Source organism: Squalius cephalus, assembly GCF_949319135.1.
Source record: "Squalius cephalus genome assembly, chromosome: 3".
Taxonomy (NCBI): domain Eukaryota; kingdom Metazoa; phylum Chordata; class Actinopteri; order Cypriniformes; family Leuciscidae; genus Squalius; species Squalius cephalus.
This window is the reverse complement of record NC_137124.1, coordinates 58,357,655-58,372,946: the sequence shown is the minus strand read 5'-3', so window position 1 is coordinate 58,372,946 and position 15,292 is coordinate 58,357,655. Positions and strand designations below refer to the sequence as shown.

Here is a 15,292-nt window from a genome sequence, read left to right as displayed (position 1 = left end):
ACAAAAGATCTAGAACAGATACTACATTTGTTTCACTGACAAGACCCAGTCAGTTTTATGGAAGAATAATTACGTTATGTTTAAAATTCAAGATTATTGCATGTTATTGCAACACCACTCCTTGGTTTCGCATTAGTCATTTAACAAGTCAAAACCCAGAGGTAAAAATGCAGTGAGAGGGAACAGTACTAAAAATGTGGGGAAAAAAGGTCTCTCATAGGCTTTTCTGACAAGTGTGAAGTGTGAATATAGTTTTGCATGAGCAGAAATATGTTATGAAGTTCAGTTTGTGTCTTGAAAAGCTTGTGGCTGAAGCTCAGGGCTTTAAATGGATGGGTTGCATGGTTTTACCGCCACAAGAAGCAAACCATGAGTCATGACCATAATGGCCTTGAGGAAGTGGCTTTAGATAAAAATATCTGACCATTTGATTATGACTGTATGATGTTGTTGTTATATAACTTTATATAAAAGTTATATAAAAGTTACTTAAGGTGAAATGTGATTTTCTCCATAGAGAAATCTTTTTTTTTTTTTTACAGTATCTCGCAGTAAATAATAAACTTTTAAAGACAGCCCAGCTGTGAGTTGTGAGGTTGTTAATCAATCGTATTATTTGCTTCTGTTGAAAAAATTTCACCAATCAGAGAGGCAAAACGCACCAAAAGAGCACTTTAGCTCCGCCCACTCCCATGAAACACTGCGAATTATGCAATCAAGTCAATCTCCTTACACTCTCTAAATACTTATATACACTCACCTTAAGGATAATTAGGAACACCATACTAATACTGTGTTTGACCCCCTTTCGCCTTCAGAACTTCTGCGTGGCATTGATTCAACAAGGTGCTGAAAGCATTCTTTAGAAATGTTGGCCCATATTGATAGGATAGCATCTTGCAGTTGATGGAGATGGGTTGAGATCTGGTGACTGTGGGGGCCATTTTAGTACAGTGAACTCATTGTCATGTTCAAGAAACCAATTTGAAATGATTCGAGCTTTGTGACATGGTGCATTATCCTGCTGGAAGTAGCCATCAGAGGATGGGTACATGGTGGTCATAAAGGGATGGACATGGTCAGAAACAATGCTCAGGTAGGCCGTGGCATTTAAACGATGCCCAATTGGCACTAAGGGGCCTAAAGTGTGCCAAGAAAACATCCCCCACACCATTACACCACCACCACCAGCCTGCACAGTGGTAACAAGGCATGATGGATCCATGTTCTCATTCTGTTTACGCCAAATTCTGACTCTACCATCTGAATGTCTCAACAGAAATCGAGACTCATCAGACCAGGCAACATTTTTCCAGTCTTCAACTGTCCAATTTTGGTGAGCTTGTGCAAATTGTAGCCTCTTTTTCCTGTTTGTAGTGGAGATGAGTGGTACCCGGTGGGGTCTTCTGCTGTTGTAGCCCATCCGCCTCAAGGTTGTGCGTGTTGTGGCTTCACAAATGCTTTGCTGCATACCTCGGTTGTAACGAGTGCTTATTTCAGTCAAAGTTGCTCTTCTATCAGCTTGAATCAGTCGGCCCATTCTCCTCTGACCTCTAGCATCAACAAGGCATTTTCGCCCACAGGACTGCCGCATACTGGATGTTTTTCCCTTTTCACACCATTCTTTGTAAACCCTAGAAATGGTTGTGCGTGAAAATCCCAGTAACTGAGCAGATTGTGAAATACTCAGACCGGCCCGTCTGGCACCAACAACCATGCCACGCTCAAAATTGCTTAAATCACCTTTCTTTCCCATTCTGACATTCAGTTTGGAGTTCAGGAGATTGTCTTGACCAGGACCACACCCCTAAATGCATTGAAGCAACTGCCATGTGATTGGTTGATTAGATAATTGCATTAATGAGAAATTGAACAGGTGTTCCTAATAATCCTTTAGGTGAGTGTATATAATACATATATACAGGTGTGTATATATATATATATATATATATATATATATATATATATATATATATATATATATATATATATGCTTCATGGGATTGTAGTTCTTTCCCTCACTAAAGTCGTTAAGTTCACAGTCTTGTACCTTAGTATTTTTATCAGATTTTCAAATACTTTTTTGCTTCAAATCATTGATTTTGCAATATTATGATTCACCTCGTAGCTGGTTGGTTTGGTTCATGGCTTATAATGCTTTAACAAAGATTTTTTTAAATCTCTATGGGAGAAATGAATGGAAAAAAACACTTGTGAAAATCAACGCGCTGAAAAAATGGGCGAGGATTAATACGCTCATTGAGTGCATGGGTTGTACACTCATTATTGCTATGCATTATGGGATTGAACGAGTGCCATAGATAATCTCCACTATTGTTTTGGACAACTGAATTTAAGCTTGTAGAAATTAAAGCGTTAATATCAACATTATAAAGTTAAGTAAAACCTACTCAACTTTCTGATACTGGTGTTCCCATCATGCACTTGGGCATGAATACTTAATAAGGTTGCATTTTTCACTGTTTTACATCTGTATTTACACTGTTTTATCATTGCTTTTGTTGTTAAATTTTTAAGTTTTCTGTTTTGTGACATCTGGAGTTCATTTTCCACTCAAAATAACTCAAAAATGATCCATGAATGTTACTGTTATTGTGTACCAAGTATTGAGGTCTCATGTGTTCAGGTGGGTACCACTTTTATTATGTACTGTAGATATGTTGTCTACACAATATCTACTGTATTATTTAGATGTTCTAAATAAAGCATACATGTTTTAAGCACGGCTTAATTCAGTGTAATATTGTTTGAGTAAAATGTACTTGAAACAGAGTTTTGCAAAGTAAACTTCAACTAAGTTAACTAAGTAGAATTACTCAACAATCTTTAACTGATCAATTTACTTACTTTCTTTGTTAACTTTACTTAAATGAGTTAAGTAGATTTTACTTAATTCTATATGTGAAATTTACTTTCAATATCTGTGTGCAAAAACTTGCAAAATTAAAATTAGGTAAAATTTATTTTTCAGTGTACACATTTATTCCACGAGAATAATTAACCCCTTCCTAAAGAATAAACGTATGTTGAACTGAAGGAATTCCTCTGAAGTTAATGGTCAGAGAGCACACAGATGGACTTTAAACAAGAACATGCAAAAACACTCACTTACTTTTACACAGTCACTTGTGTCACTTTGCTCTATCATTTAAAATAAAAAAATATTTTATGGGACAATTTTACAACCCAAAATTATACATTAACTCACATTCGGTGCTGCATCATGATGATCTATGGCACGGGTGTTTTAGTCTTAGAGACACACAGAGTCTGCAGAGAGAGAAGAAGATACACATCTGTGGATATAAGTACAGCTAAAAACAAGAATAGGTGAGATAAACAGGGTTATTTGAGGAGCAGTCCGTAATTAAAGGTTATCGCGGGAGTAAACAGTGTGGTGGTGATGATGGAATGGGCCAAAACTGTGTGTTTAGTTCTCTGGGCTTTTACTGTCAACTCTACAGCAGATGAATATAGGGATCGCGCACTGAGTCTGATGGCTGACACCCCACTTATAGATGGGTAAGTCTATCTATCTATCTATCTATCTGTCTATCTATCTGTCTATCTGTCTATCTATCTGTCTGTCTGTCTGTCTGTCTATCTATCTATCTATCTGTCTATCTATCTGTCTATCTGTCTATCTATCTATCTATCTATCTATCTATCTATCTATCTATCTATCTATCTATCTATCTATCTATCTATCTATCTATCTATCTATCTATCTGTCTGTCTGTCTATCTATCTATCTCTCCGTCTGTCTGTCTCTCTATCTATCTGTCTATCTGTCTGTCTATCTATCTATCTATCTATCTATCTATCTATCTATCTATCTATCTATCTATCTATCTATCTATCTATCTATCTATCTATCTATCTATCTGTCTCTCCGTCTGTCTGTCTGTCTGTCTGTCTGTCTGTCTGTCTGTCTGTCTGTCTGTCTGTCTATCTATCTATCTATCTATCTATCTATCTATCTATCTATCTATCTATCTGTCTGTCTAGATAGAGTTTAGAGTTTAGAGTTTAGCTCTTATCTTTAGGATTAATTTAGATCAATGATAATTAGTGCGTGTAAACAATGTTTCCTTTTTACAAATGTTTTGTTGGTACAAACAAAGCTACTAGAGAGAAAGGAAGAAATAGGAATAGGAAGTGTAATTTTTAATGTTCTCTTTTTTTTATTATCTATGATTCTGTTTGAAAGTGATTTGTAATCTCTCATAAAACAGGCACAATGACCTGCCCTGGCAAATGAGGAGCCTGTTCAATAATCAGCTCAACACGGTGGACCTGCACGAACTAAACACCACACACACCAACATCCCAAAAATCAAAGCAGGACACCTCTCAGCACAGGTACACACACACACACACACACACACACACACACACACACACACACACACACACACATACACACACACACACACACAAACAACATAGTCGGCAAACTGAGCAGTGTGTGGTTATGTTTGCGTTTCTGTTGCAGTTCTGGGCCGCTTATGTACCATGTGAAACCCAGAACAAAGACGCAGTCAGACAGACCCTGGAGCAGATTGATGTAATTCACAGGATGTGTCAAAAATACCCAGATGTTTTCCAATTTGCTGCTAGCAGTCAAGGTAAGACAGTGAAGGAGCAGTAAATACAAATCCTTGTAATACGTGAATCAAATAAACTTCAAAATGGAGTACAATCAAGTTTTCAGTACCCACAACTACCATCTTTGATTCAACAATTATGATACCGCTATATTTTGTAGCTTTTTAAGAAGAGGGATAAAACTTGCTGAAAAATCTGTAATCTAACATGGAGGGACCCGATGGGCTCTTGTGATTTCAGCCAGTTAGAAGTGATGGGAAACACTTTATTTAGCAGTGTCTTTGTTAGAGACGAACGATTAATCGTTAAAAGATTGCAATCTTTATAACACCCACAGAATCTTATTTTAAATAAACTATTGGGCTACATCTATGTGCCTGATACACCTGGTCAGATCATGCATTTTCTCTGATCCGATCATGAAAAGATCTGGTGTAAATGCCCAAAACACTTTAGAGACTGATTTAAATCCGATCACTAAAGAAGAAACAGGTCAGATTTAATGTTTACGGTAGCAATCAAAATAGAGGAAATCGCCTTTTGAAAGTAACTTGACACTTCAAATAAAGATTGTATCATTACATCGTTACACCAGTAGGTGGCGACACGTGACTGTTTAAAAATGCGTTTGTCATTGAATCATTCATTCAAGAGATTCATTCAAAAACACTGATTCATCCAGTAATGAAACTATAGTGAAGTCTTTATGAGTGAGTCATTGAATCATTCACTCAACCCGATAAAAAAAACAAAAAAAACGAATTAATACAAATTAATTAAATATTTTTAGTTGTCTATTCAGAATCGTGGGAGAACCGTGATCTCTATTTTAAACATTCTCAACATTCTCAATTTATCCAGAATCATGCAGCTCTAATGTACGTACTGTAGTAATAACAGTAAATTATGCATCATTACATACAACTAACCCTAAACCAAATCCTAAACCATAACCCAATACTTAAATGTATAATTACACTGTAACAAGTACATCTTAAAATAAAGGTGTAACCAAAGTGTCATACTGAAGCAACAACCACAAACACTGTAACTGCAACCGAGAAAATGTCAAAATGTATGTTGCGATTCATCGCATCCAACATAAAAGTTTGTTTACATAATATATGTTTGTGTGTACTGTGTATAATTATTTTGTACATGCATGAATACACACACATGCATGTATATATTTATGAAATATTTGCATATACTGTATTTATATTATATTTAAATATAATATATATATATATATATATATATATATATATATATATAAATATATAGATGCATGTGTGTGTATTTATATATACAAAATAATTACACACATATTATGTAAACACAAACTTTAATGTTGGATGTGATTAATCGCTGCACAGCCCTAGTATTTATTCCGGTTTATAGTTTCTAATACTATAAACTAATCTAAGCTAAAACTAAATTGTTGTTATAGATATAATGGAAGCCTTTCAGCAAAACAAAACAGCCAGTTTGATTGGAGTGGAAGGAGGACATTCGATCGACAGCAGTTTAGGGACCCTGCGCACCATGTACCAGCTGGGCGTCCGGTATCTCACGCTCACACACAGCTGCAACACACCCTGGTGAGTGGATATTCTCAGAGTGGATATTTACCTCACTTAAAGGATAGTTCACCCAAACATTTTAATTACCCATCCTAGGTGTATATTACATTCAGACGAATACTATCAGAGTTATATTAAAAAATGTCCTGGCTCTTCCAAGCTTTATAATGCATGCACTTTAATGATGGATATATGCGCTTTTATGATGGATAGATGCACTTTTATCATGGATAGATGCACTTTATGATGGATAGATGCACTTTTATCATGGATAGATGCGCTTTTATGATGTATATATGTGCTTTTATGATGGACAGATGCACTTTTATGATGAATAGATGCACTTTTATCATGGATAGATGCACTTTTATGATGAATAGATGCACTTTAATGATGGATAGATGCACTTTTATCATGGATAGATGCACTTTTATGATGATAGATGCACTTTTATGATGGACAGATGCACTTTTATGATGGACAGATGCACTTTTATGATGAATAGATGCACTTTAATGATGGATAGATGCACTTTTATCATGGATAGATGCACTTTTATGATGATAGATGCACTTTTATCATGTATAGATGAACTTTAATGATGGATAGATGCACTTTAATCATGGATAGATGCACTTTAATGATGGATAGATGCACTATTATGATGAATAGATGCACTTTAATGATGTATAGATGCACTTTTATGATGGATAGATGCACTTTTATCATGGATAGATGTGCTTTTATGATGGATAGATGCACTTTTATGGACTTCAAAACAGAATCGACCATTCACTGCCATTATAAAGCATGGAAAAGCGTGAAACTCTGATTGTATTCGTCTGAAAGAAGAATGTCATATACACCTAGAATGACTAAATCATGGGTATTTAAATTTTTTGGGTAAACTAATACTTTAAGCACTTGATATAAAAAGATGAATCCATACATTCACTTCAGAAATGTACATACTAGTTGGTCCTGTGAGTTGAGGAAATAACACTGTCAATTTAGCGATGATTTCATTAGTTTGGAATGAAGAACAACTAAACCAAAAAATGTGCCAGAGATTCCTTTTATGCAACACACCCCATTGTGTGTGTGAAATTCATGGGAAATTCCAGGCTGGTTCTTCAACTGTTACTAGCATCTGCATATAGTTCACAGAATTCATTTAGGAAAAAAGTGTGGGTTGTAATTAAAGCTACATCCGGTTTCCAAAGAAAGCCACATTAGTACATTACTGCACGTGTGCACATCTGCTTTCAAATGAAGACTTGTTTCCTTTACTGTGGTTTGGTCTCACTTCCTTCTAGGGCAGACAACTGGCTGGTGGACACTGGATCTGAGCCTGTACAGCACAATGGTTTATCTGAGTTCGGCAAGGTTAGCACTGTAAAAAATGATTTTTTGGTGAAGTAAATACTACTGAAAAAAAAACAATGTAATTTACATGAAAAAGTTAGATCAGGCAAGAATAAAAAAAACGAAGTAAATTCCATATCAGTACTTAATTCAAGCGAGTAGAAATGAAAGCGTAAATATCAACTCAATAAAATTAAGTAAAAATTACTCAACTTTTCTGATACTGGGGTTCCCATCATGCACTGGACCTTGAATAATTAATGAGGTTAATTTTTCACTGGTTTCCAGCTGTATTTACACTGTTTTATCATTTGCTTTTGTTGTCAGGATTAGTAACTTGCCATTTTGTGACATTTCGAGTCAATTTTCTGCTCAAAATGACACATTCAAACACAAAAATGATCCATCAAATGTTACCGTCATTGTGTATTGTCTACCAAGTATTGAGGTCTTTGCATTCACATGATGCTGAACATCTGACATGCTGTAGTATAAATTACATAGATAATCTAAGTAAAGCACATACTATAAATGACTGGTATAATTCAATATCATTGTTTGAATGAAATGTAATGCAAAGGAAATTTCAACTAAATCGATAATAATAATCAACCTTTTACTAGCCAAGTTAAAATTACTTATTTTCTGTATTACTTTCACTTAACTAGGTTAAGTAAAGTTTACTTAATTCCATATTCCAAGTAAATTTAACTTAAAGATTTCTAATTAAAGCTACTGATAAATATGTTTAGGTTTTTACTTGGCAAATCTTTGTAAATTTACTAGCATTTTCTGAGTGAAAAAAGTTTCCTAGCTTTTTTCAAGTAAATCCTACTCCAAATTTTTTTCAGTGAACAAATGTCAGATTTGTACACTAAAAAATTATACTTTGGACAAAAAAAAAAAAAAAAACTCTAATTTGTTACAGCCAGTTTATACTGGTGCTCTTTGGTCATTTTTCACTGAAAAATGTTACGTTTTTTTTTTTTCTTTTTTCCCCCGAATTTTATTAATTGGTACGAAAGGTTGGTAAAGGTTTTGGAAAAATTAAATTCTGGACCAACTTAAAAAAAAAAAAAAATCTCTAATTTGTTACAGCCAGTTTATACTTTTAAAGCATCCCTAATAGAGTGGTGCAGGTATGACATCACTTTGTAGGCCAAAGTCCCGAAGTCAATGGGTTTTTTGAATGGGGTTTTGGTTAAATGGCTGAAATAAGGTCTGTGGTGAACACAAGCTCAAGACACTTTCACGTTTTATTCTAAAACATAAAATACATCAATATTCCCCCACTCGTGATTTTTCAAGCTGTTTTGAAAAGGTGTTTGCTAACAAGTGGCTAAATGGGACTACAGAGGCTGTCGAGGAGATTTACTCTGCTCTGATTGGTCAGATGGCTCAGTCTGTTGTGATTGGTCTACCGCTTACAGTGTGTGACGGAAACGAAACGCTCATTACCATATCTGAATTTCAGCTCTTTTTGTACATGGTGGAGGTTAAAATAAGCCACCACCCAGACAGCATGGTAACATTGATTCAATGTTGAGTTTTGATCCAAACCATCATTTTGGTTGACATCAAAATTTCAATGTTTAAAGTGTGTTGGATCGGCATTGAAATTTGATGAAAGGGAACAGCACACATGGGTGAAGACAGTGACATTGAACTAACAGTGAGTCTTAGTTTATGAGCACAAGATCTTGCAGGCATGTGCAAAACACTACTGGGTGTTTCCCAATCAGTGGGGCGTTTCAGTTCATGGGCACTTTCAATGGAATACACTGGGGGTTTGGTTTAGGGGTGGGCCCTCATGATTATAGCAAAAATGGTTGAAAAACACCAATTGTAGTTTGAAAATTGGCACTAATTGGTATACGCCCATTTTGGTTTTTGCATGTGGGCTTCTCAGTAGTTAATTGATGCTTCCTTACTAGAGAGAAAACACAAGGTGCGTCTTATACGGAAGTCTTGTGTGATTGACATGCATGAACTCTCTGAGTTTCAAACAATGGTGCATATAAAGTATTTCTGTTTTTAGCATGCTTTTTACTTGCATTTTATTTATTGTTATCATTAATTTTCAAAGTAAGTAAAGTGATGAAAAAAATCGCACAGTTAGCATGGGGACATTGATACAATGTTAAGTTTTGATCCAAATCATAATTTTGGTTGAGATTGACATTTCAGTGTTTAAAGTGTGTTGGATCAGCATTGACATTTTGATGAAAGCCAACAGCACACATGGGTGGAGACAGTGACAGTGATTTGTTGTTGATGAGTGATTTGTTGCTCTAATGCAATGGGGGCTTGGTTTAGGGGTGGGGTGGTTTAGCAAGTCTGTTGAAAAATGGTTGAAAAACATTTATTGTAGTTTGAAATTGGCCACTGATTGGTAAACGCCCATTTTGGTTTTGCATGCGCACTTCTCAGTAGTGTAATGCTTCCTCATTAGAGAGAAAACATAGGTGCAGCCTATACAGAAGTCTTGTTTGTTGAAGCACCTGACATACTTACATGACTTCTCTAGCACAGTTTCAAACAATGGTGCATCTACATTCTTAAAAAATGCACATTGCTTTTCTAAAGTTTATTACGAATTTCCTGAATAAAGTTTTAACATTATTTAACACATTTCTTGAAGTGCAGGAGACATGAACATGAGCAAGAAAGTTACACTGCAAACATAGCCCATGTCTTGCATCCGTCAGTGCTTGCATGCAGAGCACATTGCTCCTTTAGTAGGAATGAAGGCCGACAAAGATGGACAATAAAAAAATAAAAAAAGAAGCACCCTCCTGATAATGCTGACATTGATTATACACCGAGTTGTTGTCCACAGCATAATCACCTGACCTGGGACTTGATGATATCCTGTGCCTTATCACTGCTTAATCAGGTAATCATTCATATTCCTGAATCTGTATTAAATTTCAGAAATGTAACTGATTTCCATTCAGTTTAGCTTGTTCCCACTGAAACACAATAACAAAAAACATCTTGTGTTTATTAAGAAAGTGACTGACATGGCTATTTTGTGATATTTAAAGAGATTAAGATCAACATAAGGTGAATCTGCAGCTTCAAAGGAATAGTTCAGCCCGAAAATGAAAATTGTCATCATTTATTCACCCTCAAGTTGTTCCAAACCTGCATGCATTTCTTTCTTCTGCTGCACACAAAGGAAGATAGAGTGAAGAATGTTGGCATCCAGACAGTTGATGGTAGCCATTGACTTCCATGGTATTTATTTTCTATTATGCAAATCAATAGCCACAGTCAACTTTCTGGTTACCAACATTATTTAAAATATCTTCTTTTGTATTCAACAGAAGAAAGAAACTCATACAGGTTTGGAACAACTTGAGCGTGAATAAATGATGACAGAATTTTCATTTCAGGCTGAACCATCCCTTTAAAGAAATTTTCATTGAAAAAAACCTAAGCTCTTTTATTCTACAAGATAAACTTGTTACTTGAATGCTATGTCGTTTCACAGAAAATGAACTGAGATATAATTAATGTCTACAGCTCAGAGGTGTTTGTTCCTCTTCATGAAGAGTTTATCTCCAACACCTGCCTGGAAGTGTTCATTGATCCTAATGACCTTGATGACCTTGATGACCTTGATTAGCTTGATTAGCTGCCTCAGGTGTGTTTAATTAGGGCTGGAGATAAAATCGGACACCCCTGCCATAGTGCTTTCTTTTGATATTGAAGCATTAATAGATTTTAGAAAAATAAATGAAATAAACAGAATTTAACGATACTTTAATCGTAATTAGAATATTTTGTGTTCAGCAACTTTTTTTAAAAGTGAATCATATTGTGTTTAGTATATTAACATTCTTGAATGTGGCAACTGAATGACTTGTTCTCGAGTAACATCATGCTTTCTTTTTCAGATTTCAGAGAACCCAAAGGCAAAGAGGCAGTAATCTGATGTAAGACAGATTTTTAAAGACCTGAAGCGTTGAACCACCTGTAGTTATGACATCAGACTTCTGAAGCCAATTTTATTTTTAAAGGTTGAAATGCTTTTGTCCTATTTCTCCCCCTTTCTTTTTTAAAGAATGATCTTTTAATATCTTTTTGTCATTGATTGATTGAATAAAATAAATTGACTCAACTGCTGGAAAGGTGTCATTTGTATTTTAAAAGGTTTTTGCCAAATTTTTAAATGGTCAGGAATTTGTTGACGCATCATTGAAGTGTAGTTGAAATATTAACGTTGTTTCAACATTAACTTGGTACATCAGACGGCAACATTGTTTGACATTCCTTTTCAGTGTTTCAACAAAATGTATTTAGAATCAACATCACATTGTAACATTGATCAAACCATATTACCAAATATTATTTTTGTTAATTTCAGAGTTGATTCAACAGCAGTGATGTAGATTCAACATCATAGTGTAACGTTGATTCAATATTACCATTGATTATTTTAGTTAATTTCAGTATTGATTCAGCAATAATGTAATGTTGATTCAGTAGCATTACTATTGATTTTTTGTTCAACAGTTTCAACATTAACTGAGGGTGCAAAAGTGATGTTGATCAAATATCACTTTGTAATGTTGAATCAATACTATTATTGTTGATTTTTGGTTGAAATCTCAACATTGCTTCAGCATTAACTGAGGGTGCAAGAGTGACGTTGAAACATCACTTTGTTATGTTGAAGCAATATTAACACCATTGATTTGTGGTTGAAATCTGAACATTATTTCAATATTAACCGAGGGTGCAAGAGTGACGCTAAAGCAACATCACTTTCTAACGTCATTTCAATGTAATCAGCGTTGACGCATCAACACTGACTCAACATTGTTTCAATGGTTACATGCTATCTGGGGCATGACTTGCTGTCCTCTTTTAGAGAAAGCTTGACTCGTTATTGCTGTCTATGGTGACCAATTTGATTGACCCTTTCAGCGAGTGATCTGGGAAATGAACCGCATTGGGATGCTGATCGACCTGGCTCATGTGTCCGAGGCGGTGATGAAGCAGGTTCTGGAGATCTCCAAAGCTCCGGTTATCTTCAGCCACTCTTCTGCCTACAGCATCTGCAAACACAAGAGAAATGTTCCTGATGACGTGCTTCTGGAAGTGGTGGGTTTACAACCTCAGGCTGTTACATAGCAGAGTTTATTGCCCTAAAAGACAATGAGGCACTTACACTATCATACTCATAAAAAAATAAAAAAGTGATATATTACTGATATAAAAAGATGTTATAAAAGATAACGGCAGGACAGATTTCAAAGAGAATTCGATAGAAACAAATATAAATATAAAGATTAATTTCGATCAGAGATGATAATTTAATTAAGCAACACTGCATGTGTAAAACTATTGTTGTATTTAATATCAGCACTGCTGTGATTCGGCCATATAACATTAGTCAGTGTAGCACCATATTACATTTTTGACAGGAATTAAAAAAGAGGCTGTGAGGGAAAGAAGTACGGATTGACTTATTATTAATATACAGCTATATTACACCCATTACCATATCTGAATTTCAGCACTTGATACACAGTGATACGAACAGCATCTGTTTTACCGTATCAAGTCTAGCCTGAGTCCTCATACTTATAAAGTGCATCAAAGTGTTTTTGATGCAGAAAACAGCGTCTTCTCAACATGAACAACACAAACTCTTCCAGTCTCAGCTACAACTACAGTGTTTGAGGGCGGGGCAAAGAGACGCTGTTCACGGACAGCCAATCAAGATCATAGGCTGGCATTATGCAAATTTGTTGCATTGTTATGTAGGTTTGTAACAGGAAGTGAGACTGGAATTACTGACGACTCGTTTCAGCAGTTCAGAATCGATTCTTTGTTTAAGGCAACACTAACTATATTTTTGTCACGCACTTTGATCTTTAAAACTTTTTACGACATTTTATATTCAGTAATACACACACTGCATGGAAGGTAATAATTCGAAAAAAACATAATATTAATAAAATATTGTCTCTGAAAAATGTGTAAACCATTCCATTTCAAAATTCAAAATGGCCACACACACACACACACACACACACACACACACACACACAAGTTTTACAGAAAATGAAAAAAAAAAAAAAAAGTTTGTGATTTGGTCGTATATAATGGTCGTTGGTCGTATAATTTTCCAAAATGTTTCTGTTTCAGAAAAAAAAGAGCGGGATTGTCATGGTTAATTTTTACAATGATTATGTGACCTGCCAACAGACTGCTAAGATGTCGGATGTGGCTGGTGAGTTACTATAAACCAACCTCAGCATCTGCTACCCCTTCATTTAGCTCTCCTTAAAGTCCCCCTGTGGTGAAAATCAAGTTTTAATGTAGTTTATGTGTCTATGTGGTGTTTTTAATCTGCTTTAAGACAAACCATGTATAAATTCATAAGTCGACAGCATTGCTGAGTATTTCCTCCTTAAAACTGCAGTGAACCAAAGACAGTCTCAAAAACACGCTTTGAAATCGCTGGTGTTTCTGACGTCACAAACTACCTTGTAACCAATCAGATCAACGTGTGATCGTCAACCAGTGGATCTCTGAGCTGAGTGAGTGAGTGAGTGGAGGCGGGGCTCATTTGCATATTCATAAAACCACGAATACTAAATGAAGCAAGGGTGTCGAGTTACATTCGAGCTATTTTAAGGCATGACGAAATTTTTTTTCAAGGACATTTTTTGGTGATCAAAGAGTTTTAAGCAATAAAATGATCGACTACAGGGGGACTTTAAGAAAACGAGGCAAGACGTTAATATGTGACTCCACTTCTGTATGTGAAATTCAGATCATTTTGACCATATCAAGAAAGTGGCTGACGCTAGTATCATTGGATTTGGAGGAGATTATGATGGTGTGACAAGGTAAGCATGCTGATTAGTAAAAAGTCTGTCTGCTTTCTAATTTAATTCTAATGCAACTTGACGGTAGAAGGCATTGTGGTACATTTCACATTTGTAAAACATGTGTAGGCTATTGCATGTAATAGAAAATTGGCGTGGACAAGTAAACAGGACTGCATATATAACCATTAATAAATAATGCATTGTTTTTGCACAGGGTGCCAGAAGGTCTAGAGGATGTGTCAAAGTACCCGGACCTGGTGGCTGAACTGCTCAGACGTAACTGGTCAGATGAAGAGGTCAGAGATGCTCTGGGACGAAACCTGATACGAGTGTTCAGTGAGGTGGAGAGAGTAAGTGAAGAGCAAGAGCACATCTGCTTCAAATGCTCAAACTCAGCATAATACCAAATCTACTGCTCACTGAATTAAAAAAGTAGCTTGTGTTTCATTAGGTAAGAGACAGTCTGAATGGAGACAAAGCTGATGATGAACCCATCCCTCTTGAAGAAGTCCAAAACCCCTGCAGGACAGACTATGGCTATCCACAGAAATCCAGTTCAACACGCACACAGTCTTTTTATCCACTTGTCTTGGTTCTGACACTGATTATCACATTATTCTAATCGACCCCTTCTGTAGCACTGTGTTTGGGACTTTTGATAAAGAGTTGGCCTGTAACACACATTTTGAAGAGTTTAGTTGAAAATAATTGCTTTTAAGAATGTAGACGAAAAACAAAAAGAAATTTGGCATGCAATTATTTAAAATTTCAGGTGAAATGACCTAGCCTAAATAACTGATTTCTGTCAACGCTTACAAAGGAATAAAAGTAAAATGTTTGGACACACCTGTTCTTTGTTAGGCC

The 15,292-nt window shown here is 35.6% G+C and overlaps 1 protein-coding gene across 1 annotated transcript; it reads left to right on the top strand.

Moving 5' to 3' along the window:
• Positions 1–3,270: 3,270 nt before the first annotated feature.
• dpep1 (dipeptidase 1) lies at positions 3,271–15,292 on the top strand. Its single transcript, XM_079865221.1, has 10 exons — positions 3,271–3,543; positions 4,257–4,383; positions 4,517–4,649; positions 6,080–6,230; positions 7,529–7,598; positions 12,513–12,689; positions 13,740–13,824; positions 14,371–14,446; positions 14,643–14,778; positions 14,880–15,292. Exons 1-10 carry the CDS (start codon positions 3,425–3,427, stop codon positions 15,048–15,050), a joined length of 1,245 nt encoding a protein of 414 aa, XP_079721347.1. The 5' UTR covers positions 3,271–3,424; the 3' UTR covers positions 15,051–15,292.

Coding starts and splice junctions, on each gene's coding strand:
- dpep1 (XM_079865221.1), top strand. CDS start 3,425: ATGATGGAATGGGCCAAAACTGTGTGTTTAGTTCTCTGGGCTTTTACT. Junction 3,544..4,256: donor GACACCCCACTTATAGATGG/GTAAGTCTATCT, acceptor CTCATAAAACAG/GCACAATGACCTGCCCTGGC. Junction 4,384..4,516: donor CAGGACACCTCTCAGCACAG/GTACACACACAC, acceptor TTTCTGTTGCAG/TTCTGGGCCGCTTATGTACC.